Source organism: Lolium rigidum, chromosome 1, assembly GCF_022539505.1.
Source record: "Lolium rigidum isolate FL_2022 chromosome 1, APGP_CSIRO_Lrig_0.1, whole genome shotgun sequence".
In the NCBI taxonomy this organism is placed as follows: domain Eukaryota; kingdom Viridiplantae; phylum Streptophyta; class Magnoliopsida; order Poales; family Poaceae; genus Lolium; species Lolium rigidum.
This window is the reverse complement of record NC_061508.1, coordinates 238,552,461-238,563,151: the sequence shown is the minus strand read 5'-3', so window position 1 is coordinate 238,563,151 and position 10,691 is coordinate 238,552,461. Positions and strand designations below refer to the sequence as shown.

The following is a 10,691-nucleotide window of genomic DNA, read 5'->3' as shown; positions in this document are numbered from 1 at the left end:
TTAATTGTTGGAAATCTGACGTGCAGACAAAGCGTCAGATTCACATCAGAGAGAGGTTATACGCACAATAATTTCGAAGGAGAGTTTCGACGAGGTGAATCTAGAGGAGCCGGAGGGGCTCTCATTTATTTTCGTCTTCTCTCTCTCTCTTCAACCCGTCCCAGTATCTCCCAGCCCCCCGCCTCCTCTCCTCCTCTCCGGTGGCCTCGCCAGCCGGGGACGACGGGGAGAGGAGGCCAGCTTCTCTCTATATATAGTAGCAGTAGTTGTAGGGTTAGCTCTACTTTTTCCCATGTGGAGAATGGCGTGATGCCGTCAGAGATCTTGTCATCGCAGCTCGCGAGTGGTGGCCGGTGGCTGGTGGTGGTGTTGCTGTTCTCTATAGCGCTCGAGAGGTTGAAGACGGATGTGGCTGGCGATTCTACCACTGCATCAGTGGCGGAGCCACACTAAGGCTGTGTAGTCACTTGACTACACAGTTTCTTGGCGATACAAGCTTAAAATGTGTAAAAATAATTATAAATTTATACAAATACATGTATTTGACTGCACAACTTTAACATGACTACACATGGTTGATGTTCTGGGTCCGCCACTGCACTGCATCCTCTCCCCCTCCCCCAACAAGCTCGATTGCGGCTCAGATCTAGCGGATCTTGCCAGCGAAGATCCAATTTGCAGCCATAAAGGTGATCGTGCCATCGGTGAGGCTTGCTTTGGTGAGGGCTTCAGATCTGTTCGATGGGGAAATCATGTTGTGGATGTTCCCAGGAGTCCACCAGCTCGGGACATGCGAAGGCATCTTCCGTCTTGTCCGTGCTTATCTTGGCCGTTGAGCAGTCCTCCTTAGCCATGCGCAGGCTGCTCTTCACCCTCAAGGCAATATGCCGTTGTGGAGGCTCTTCTTCCGTTTTGTCTTGGCGACTCCCGGCGACATCGTCTCAAGTGGTGCGTTCTCGGCGATGGAGATGCTGGTCAGGATAGAGCGGAGCTCTGTTGTGTGGTGGAGAAGGACTCAATTGGTTTTATTCTATCTATTTTGGGATTCTTTTTGTAAAGTAACAGGTGTACGTTAGTTATTGTCATGTTGCTTTGGATCTCTATGTAATTTGTAAGCCCACCGCTTGAATGCAATGCAGCTACTATATCCTTGAGGACCTTTGTCCGTTAAAAAAGACAGTACGTGAGGTGACATGCGAGTAACATGAGCGCCGAGATACATATACAAAAACATCCGCTTTCACTATTTTCTCCCTCAAAAAAGCAAAATATATTTAGGGTTAGTCTCAACTTTAAGAAATAATAATTGTGACTTCATTGTACATGCCTCGTCGTACATGCCCTAATAATTTCTCCCAGGAAAGGTGTCTAGGTGCATATGTGTTGCAATAAATCTGGTTGTTTATTCCCGGTGGTCGTGCTCGTGGAAAAATTGGCGTGAGCTACGCTCAGGGAAATTGCATATATGATACTGTTGATGTCTACTAGATTTAGATGTGCGCCTTGGCGCACGATCCCGTGAAATTCGCGTTGATTTACAATTTGTATTAAAACAATGAAAATCAGGTGAGAAAATGATAATACGTTTTTTAGGTTTTAGAAAACAAAACCGATAGGATGCAATAAAGATAAAACACACAGAATCACAAACAAAGTAGCAAACCCTTTTATACACCTTTCTCAGTGGTACTATATTATGCGTGTAAAAGTTACTGATGATAAATCATCATCCAATAAGTAGACCTATAAAATGTACGAAAATATATTACGGATAGCAGTAGTAATATAATTTTAGAGAAAAACACATTGCTTCTCCATATGTAAGGTTCCGCAACTCTGCATACATGAGAAACTTAGGATACTTCCTTCACTCATATATACACTGTGGCTACATGTTAGAGAAAGTACATAAGAGTAGACTTGGCAATGAAGCATCCTTTATACCTTGCCTTCCTCCATCTCCTACATCATACACAGTAGCCTATACAATGGATAAAAAAAAAGAAAATTCAGGACAACTGTTATGCAGAGGTAGGAGAATCAAGAAAATTACAGAGGAGAAAACATCAAAGGCTTGGTTCATTTCAGGCCACGATCTGCGTGAAGGTTATTTTGTGTAAATGGCAAACTATTTAGTATGTTAATGAAGTATCACAGTTTAAAGCGTACAAATACACATAGGGATGAAACAGTCATAATTATTAATTAGAAAGCTTATCCTAGTACAAATTTTGGACAAATCAAGGTAGGGGAAAACCAATGTTTTCACACATCATGCTGTATGGGAGTATTTCCTCACAGAAGTAGGCTACCATCCCTTTCTATAAACAATTTCACACCCATATATAAAATAGAAGGACTGGTGGTGCCAATGCAGTCTGCAGTGCAAAGAACAATAAAGGTATCGCAGTTGCCCAAACTGCAAATGCAGTGTACGCACATTCGGACAGATGACTTGTTCAGTCGACATTTTTATAGATCAGACACATGTCTAACCTTCAGTGACTGGTGCAATAAATAGCAATTGATTTTAATAAGATAAAATATGAATACTTCCATCTGTTCGGTACAACGGCACAACGTGATTTCTCTCTGGGTGGCTTCATATACGAGCTCTCCCTATCACTCATTGCCTATCCTCCGCTGGCAAGGAAAAAACTTAACTTAAAAGAGCTGACATCCTGAATCTTACTCCATCGGTTTTTTTATAAACTATTCCTTAGAATAAATTTTTTTTCTTGTGAACAATCACATGTCATGTTTTTGTACTTGATAATACACAGGGATCCGTAGAGACAAAGACACACTTTACTTTCATTGTATCAAGTGAAAATCCAGCAACCCCATAGCAAATAAAAAAATTGAAGAGCAACACAACAATACATTTCTAGCGAGAGAAATGAAATCATGTTTTTATTTCAACATTATGTTTTACTTATTAGGTTAGCATATCAATAATGTTAGTATAAGGGCATATGCATACAAACAAATCATCAATGTACGAAACATTGGAGAAAATAACAGATATTAAAGCAAAAAAAAACACTGACCTGTAGCAAGATGAGCATTGCATTCGGAAGTGTAGATAACAATAAGGATCAACAATACTCTTGCGGTAAAAATGAAAAGGCCAGTACCAATATTATTTGATGCTCCGGACACTATTACAAAGACAGATAGGGAATTAGTAATTAGTCAATTTTCCGGAAGTAGGACACACTTGTTAACAAATCTGAACTAAATTTGGATTGAAGATATTAACAATCTAAGCGACAACCAGATCAAAATATTTTGAGCATTTGTCTTATCGATACAAACAGACATGGTTTGAAATAAAATAAAAGGGTTGTGACAAGGATAAGACAGCTGAGATAGAATTATAATAAAAGAGCACGAGATCCAAGGAAATAATAAATTAATAGTCACGTAGGCAATTTAGGTAAATCACAACAACAATTTTCTTTGTAAAACCTTCACACCAGCTCCCTAATTTTCGGGCAAGGTTGAAAAAGATCCAATTCAAAAGCACATAAAGGTCTATCGTGTTTATAGAAAGTATGGCACATATAGATTTACAAAAGTGTGTGCCTACAACAGGACACCGTACCAACAGAGCACATAAAATATAACTAATTAAGAAAAAGGTTAAAAAAAACAAAGACCAACTTTGAGGATGTGCGGGGCGGAGAAAGGCAAATCACCCGACAAAATGATGAACATAGCGATGATCTGCAGCGAGCAACACACCTCGAACGAATAAAATTAAATCTAGAAATAAGAACCAATACAGTGCCATATCCAAATTCAGAATATCGAAGGACAAGAATGGTCGAATTGATTCGTTACCTCCGAGTAAGAACATACATAATAATGAAAAAGGATACATCAAAGCCACTTATGAAAGATTGAAATCTCTCCCTACTGCTTGATGTAGATAAGAGACATCTCGGATCCCGTTGGTGCCCAATGACATCACAATCTTTGATGTAGCAAATAACTCATCTTGATTCTTGAACAACTATAAAAATTAACACAGCAAAAATAACATATTTTTTGGAAATCACAATTCCGGGCATAAGATTAGCGAGCCACTTTATAGAGAGATGTTTTCAGGATCTAAGAAGAATCACTCGCACCATCAATTGCATGCGGAACTAAGCCCACTGCTGTAAGTTTATTTAGAGGGGCCAAAAAAATCAGGGTATAAATAAACATAGCGCATCAAGAAAAACAAAAAAAGAAAACACCTTCGTAGGGACGACGGTGGCAACAGATTGGAGGCGAGATGGAACCACCCTTACCCTTTCCTAGATCATTAGAATCATCATGAACAACAACTTGCCCTTCCCGGTATTGAGTGAGGTCAGCTTAATGAAATCTTCATGCAAGAAGAGAAACGAATACCGAGTACAACAATTATTATACCAAGATGGTCAAATGATATATTATCCTTCAAGCCAACGGAACCTATAAGTCCTTCATAAGACTTCGCGATGCCTGAAATAAATAACGGATGTATTAAAAACGAGGATTACATCAAGACAACAACTTAAACCGTAGTTGCCTAGACCTGAAGAAACATCGAGTAGTCATATAACTAACCATCTTTGTTGGCTTGTATGCTTCGCCGGTCACCCACATGTCATGTCATAATCCACCGGTACCTCATGTGACTTATTATTAGGATTAAAATGAGGTCCTGTTAAAAAAATAAGTTTGATCAGGACAACATAAAGTTCCAAAGAAGGTACTTTCTTCAGAATGAAATCATTATCTACAGAATATGTAGTTTGCAAGAAGTTGCACAAGATACCTCGATGTAGCTTAAATAATAAAGATATTTTTATTACTTAATGAAACTATTATCTCAGCTCGAAGGATTAGTAATACAAAATAAGCTATTAGCCCAATATGTCAAGAAGATACCAGAATCTAAAGTCTACCAATGCGCTAAACTACAATATCCTGTGAAGAAAATCGCTGCCCCATCTAATAAAACACAAGTAGACCATCTGAAAAGAGCAGACAACCGAGTAATCCCATATGATAACTGGAAGGAAAACAATTCAACATTGGAAAAAAATATTTCACACCCACACTTGACCTGCACTATTCTATGCACAGCAATCGATGTCTACTCCACCAACATATACTGAAGACATCACTCAAGTGGTTTCCATTTGCCATCAGTGGCATAAATTTCCACAAGCAAGATGATTTTTTGGAAAACAACCTCAAGACCCAGGTTTCTCTAATACTTCAACATTGGCATGTGAGAGAAGCATTTATGTGATAGAAGCGTGCTGTACATGAGTAGTGCTATGCTATGGTTTGCTAGGTAGGACTCCAATGTTCTGTACTTCTATGGCGTTCCTGTACTCATAAACATACGCATGTCACTCTGGTACTTCATCACGTTTCCATAGTCCCATGTATACATTATGCATAGAACCAATGATGAGAAAGCTTACATAATAAAAATACCTCGATGTAGCTTAGATAATAAAGATAATTTTTATAACTTTATGAAACTGTTATCTCAGCTCAAAGGATTAATTATGCTACAAAATAATCCATTAGCCCAATATCTCAAGGAGAGACCGGAATTTGAAGTCTACAATTCACTAAACTATAATATCATCTGAAGAAAATCGCTGCCCCATCTAATAAAACACAAGAAGACCATCTGAAAAGAGCATCAGCCAGTAATCCCATATGATAACGGGAAGGAACAAAATTCAAAATTGGAAAAAAAATATTTCACAACCACATCAAACCTACACTATTCTATGCAAGCTTACTGCCAAAACAATGCACAAAAATGGTTGTCTATTCCGCCAATATCTACTGAAGTGGTTCCATTTGCCATCAGTGGTGTAAATTTCCACAAGCAAGGTAAATAATTAATAATATCATATGTCCGTGAGTGGTAACTGGACATCAGCCGACATTCAACATAGTATGTTATGGCCATGCCGGATTCACAACACCATTAAATAGAAACAAAAGCAAAATACAGGAGAAACATGCACCTTCTGGCAGCTAGCTGATCCATCCTGTGACTTCCACGAACTTTTCATCCAATATAAAACATGGATCTGTATAAAAAAGTTCAAATAAAATCAGAGCTTAGGTATTTTGGCAGGTGCGAGGCGGATGCGGCATCTTCCAGAGACAGACTTTCCATGGTAGCATAGTATTCAGGCTTAGAAGCAAATTCCCTCTATAAAAGATTGATACTCCCAAAAGATAGAGAGAGTGGAAGAGAGAGATGTACCAGATCAAGCACACGCTTTCCTCCTTGATGCAAGGACTGACGGCGATGTGGGCGGACATGGAGTACACCACATGCCCCAGATCAACCGTGAGAAAAATCACTCGAGCAGGACCTGCGGTCGGCCGGCACGCCGCCATACCATCTTGTGCAGTGCGGTAACGACCCATGTTCCTCCTATCGGCGAGGCCGGCGGCATGAGAAAAAAGAGAGGCGAGGATTCCAGAGAGAGAGGGAGGGAGAGGATACCGTTATCCTCGGTACCCTCTATCTCCGATGCGAGGAACGAAGAAGATGGTGGCGCCATGGAATCTGTCTTTGGCGGCTTGTGGCTCTGCCCTCTTCCGCTCCCCTGCCTAGTGAAAAAGGGAGTGGTGGAGGAGGAGATCCTCCACTGGATTTCACCACCGCTAGCTACTGCCCTGCCAGATCCTGAGTTAGGCAGAGGAGGGGAGGAGGACGAGAGCACCACCTCAACATCGTCGCCGCCGGCTGCAAAGAGAGTGAGAGAGGAGATTAGACGGGCGAGGTAGAGAGAGAAGACCTCTACCGGCGGCGCCGCTTCCCGCGCGCTCGCCCCGCGCCTCACCGGCGGTCCTCCTCCCGCACGCTCGATGGCCTGTGGAGGTCGCCCGCGCTGCCCTCCCAAGCCATCCCTGCGAGGACCGGTCGCGCCACCCTTGCCCGCGTCGGCGGCCCCTGCCCGAGGTCGGCCGGCGAACGCATGCGAGCTAGCGACGGGGCCGGGGGCGCGAGGCGGCGGCGACGGCGGGGCTGAGAGGAGGACGAGCCTCGAATAGCTAGGGTTTCCCTTCGTTGCGTGCTCTCCCCTATTTGCGAGACGCCGGGCCAGATGGGCCTTCAGGCGACCCATGGATAAAACGTGGATCCTCGGGAGGGCCTCGCGCCCTGGACTAAACGGCTGGCTGAGATCGTGCCACGTTACCTCGATCGAACGGCCGAAAATCCAAACGCGTGTGAGACTCCCTATGGGGGGCATCATATACACCTTTAGATTATATTGTACAAATCATAGTACAGCGTGATAAATTTAGCATTGCACACACTGCTAACCATGGTTCCACATGGGAGTAGTTACAATTAATGTTTCGCCCAGGCCATGCCATGTGTGTTAGTCCTACATGATTATTAGGCATGTCATTTCATTAATTAAACGAGTATACACGTTCAACGTTAACCATGTGCGCACCTCGATAGGATTAGGCATATACAATGGTAGCTTTAGTAGTTCATGTCTTCTAGAGAGAATGATAAATATAATGGGTACAATGGATTATCTCTTATTGTAATCCTTTAGAATAAATAATAATTAATTATTTTTAGTAGAAAATTATGTATCTAAGGGAAGATAAGTCGTACAATGAGAAAAATAGTCTTCTTTTAATTCATAAGAGATCATCTCTTAGCTAAGGAAAGACAACCTCTCTTCCTTCATTCTCTCCGCGAACTAAAAGTTAAGAAGAAAATCTTAGTACGTGACAAACTTAAAAAGAACGCTGACATCACCCCGTTATACATACCCTTACTAGCAGCATCTAATATGGCTGGTGCATTCAATGCATGTTACCGTCGGCATCTCATCTGCCCTTATAAATACGTACCAATCCCTTGCATCTCTCAAAGCAAACAATCTTAGATCAGCTAGCCAGCTCATCGATCCATCTCTCTAGGAATTGCACTGGGCGCTCCATCTTACTGGCTTTGGTATTTTTTTCCTTTGTACTCCCTTATCGTCTAGTCTTTCCCCCAATTCTTTCTTTCCTAGATAGTATCTTTACATTGTATCTATGGTTGATAACTATGCATTATTTCACCCTTCCAATTCATACTGTATATAGTACTGTATACACCAGATTACTACTTTCTTGAAAAGCGTGAGGACATATTATTTCTAGCCAAAAGTCTTTCACCATGCATGATGGTGCTTTTATTTTAGAGCAAATTTCACACAAAAACACAACTTTTGAGGCTAGAGTTTTCCAAAACCACAACCTACTGAAATTTTATCACGAAACCACAACTTCAGGGGCAAATTGTTTCAAATAACCAAAATCTCACAATTTAGTAAGACCCAGATCCACAAATCAGGTGCCATGTGGTAGAGTTAGTGGGAACAAAGGGGGCATTTTTTTTTGTAAATTTTGGCAAAAATCCATCCAAAGGTTCAAACTTGTGGGCCCAAGTTGTTAGAAATGACATCAAACTTACAAAATCACGATAATTGGCTTTCCGATAAAATTTATGTCTGCTGTTTTTGTGTGAAACCCTCGTGGTTTTGTAAAATTGGCTCTTTATTTTATTTTCCCACGTCTTCTCTAATATAATCTCAATGGAATTAAGGCTCAGCCGATTGAAAAACTAGCTGGTAAAAAATTAAGGTAAAGTAACCAAAAGATTAGCCATTGTGAAAGCATGCACGTGCAAGCGTTTGTGTGTGTGTCACCCACTAGCGGTGCGAGAAAATGATGAGTTGTACTAATGTCGGTCTATAAGACCCGGATTTTTTTGCATGGTTTTTTGACGTACGACTTTGATCACTAATATACACTAAAAATATATGGATTGAGAATTTATAAATGGTATCTTTATATATGTCTTGCAATTCTCTTTTATTTCATTTATATTTACAATTTTTTTTAAACAAATTGGAAGTACAAATCATAGTTAAAGTTGTAAATTGTTGACCAATGAAATTAAAAGGGCGCTTCATATTTTTAGATGGAGGGAGTATTGTTTTCATACTTGGAAACCAACTCTAATAATACCATCAATTTTTTCCTCCGTCTGCATGTACAGGTTAGATAGTGTGTCAATCAGCTAGCTCCCAAATCATGGCAATGGCAAAGGCAAACAGTACCCTGACAAGCACCATGGCCGAAATCCGGCGTTTGCAGCGCGCGGACGGTCCAGCGACCGTGCTGGCCATCGGCACGGCGAACCCGTCCAACTGCGTGTCCCAAGAGGAGTACCCGAACTACTATTTTCGAGTCACCAAGAGCGAGCACCTCACGGATCTCAAACAGAAACTCAAGACAATGTGTAAGCAGAGAGTTTCTTGCAATTTTTATTATTATTGAGATCTCCAGCACTCTCTTACTATGTGTTGGTCTACCCTAATTCATCATTCAGGTCAGAGGACAGACACGGAGAAGCGTTTCTTTCACCACACGGAGGAGCTGCTCGACGCACACCCTCATTTCCTCGACCGCCGGCAGCCGTCCCTCGACGACCGTCTGGAGATCGCGGCTGCCGCGGCGCCAGAGCTAGCCGCATCAGCAGCGGCCAAGGCCATAGCCAAGTGGGGCCGTCCAGCCACCGACATCACCCACCTCATCCTAAGCACCAGCTCGTGCGCGGGCGCCCCGGGCGCCGACCTCCGCCTGGCCTCCCTGCTCGGCCTCCGCCCGTCCGTCATTCGCACGATGCTCCAGCTCAATGGTTGCGCTGCCGGTTCCGCTTCGCTGCGCCTCGCCAAGGACATAGCCGAGAACAACCGCGGGGCGCGGGTCCTAGTGGCCTGCGTCGAGCTCACCATCGTCTCCTTCCGCGGGCCAGAGGAGGACTACCCCCACACCCTCATCGGCCAGGCGTCGTTCGGTGATGGCGCTGGCGCGGTCATTATTGGCGCCGACGCCAGCGTGCTCTACCCGGCCGAGCGCCCGCTCTTCGAGATGGTTTCCGCCTCGCAGACCGTGGTGCCGGGGACCGATCACGTGCTCACCATGCGGCTCACGGAAGCTGGTCTCGACGGGCACATTCTGAGGCGGGAGCTGGTGCCGATAGCAGCGGAGAACGTGGAACGATGTCTGTCTGATGCGTTCGGGCAGCTTGGAGTTGGCGTGGAGTGGAACGACCTCTTCTGGACGGTGCACCCTGGCCTCCGTGCAATCTTGGACCACATCGAAAAGGCTCTCCGGTTGGAGCCGGGGAAGTTGGCGGCGAGCCGGAGTGTGCTGAGAGAGTATGGGAATATGCTTGGTGCTACGATCATCTTCGTGCTCGATGAGCAACGGCGGCGAATGGAGGAGGACGGAGAGGGTGGCGAGTGGGGTGTGATGATGGGCTTTGGACCCGGGTTCACTATTGAGACCATGGTGCTGCATGCCACCAGCAACCTCACGAAAAATTAACAATTATTCCAGCTACGCACAAACCTTTTTCTTTCATATGCAATGTGAAATAAAATAGTACTGTAATAAAAATAAAATTACTCGCAATTTGGTGTTTATGCTTTATTTTGAACCATTTACACTACTGGAATAGGCACCATTGCCGTATATTTCTCTACTGCAAAGTGTTTTGCGTTCGAAAATAACTGAAAAACTGTCGGCAAAAAACTAGGAACTCGGCAAATTCCAAGGAAACACTCGGCAAAGATGAGGCACTCGGCAAACAG

General features: G+C 43.2%; 1 protein-coding gene across 1 annotated transcript; it reads left to right on the top strand.

Moving 5' to 3' along the window:
- Positions 1 to 9,132: 9,132 nt before the first annotated feature.
- Positions 9,133 to 10,425, top strand: LOC124656433 (bisdemethoxycurcumin synthase-like). Its single transcript, XM_047195182.1, has 2 exons — positions 9,133 to 9,334; positions 9,425 to 10,425. The coding sequence occupies exons 1-2, from the start codon at positions 9,133 to 9,135 to the stop codon at positions 10,423 to 10,425; spliced, it is 1,203 nt and encodes a 400-aa protein (XP_047051138.1).
- The last annotated feature ends 266 nt before the right edge of the window (positions 10,426 to 10,691 follow it).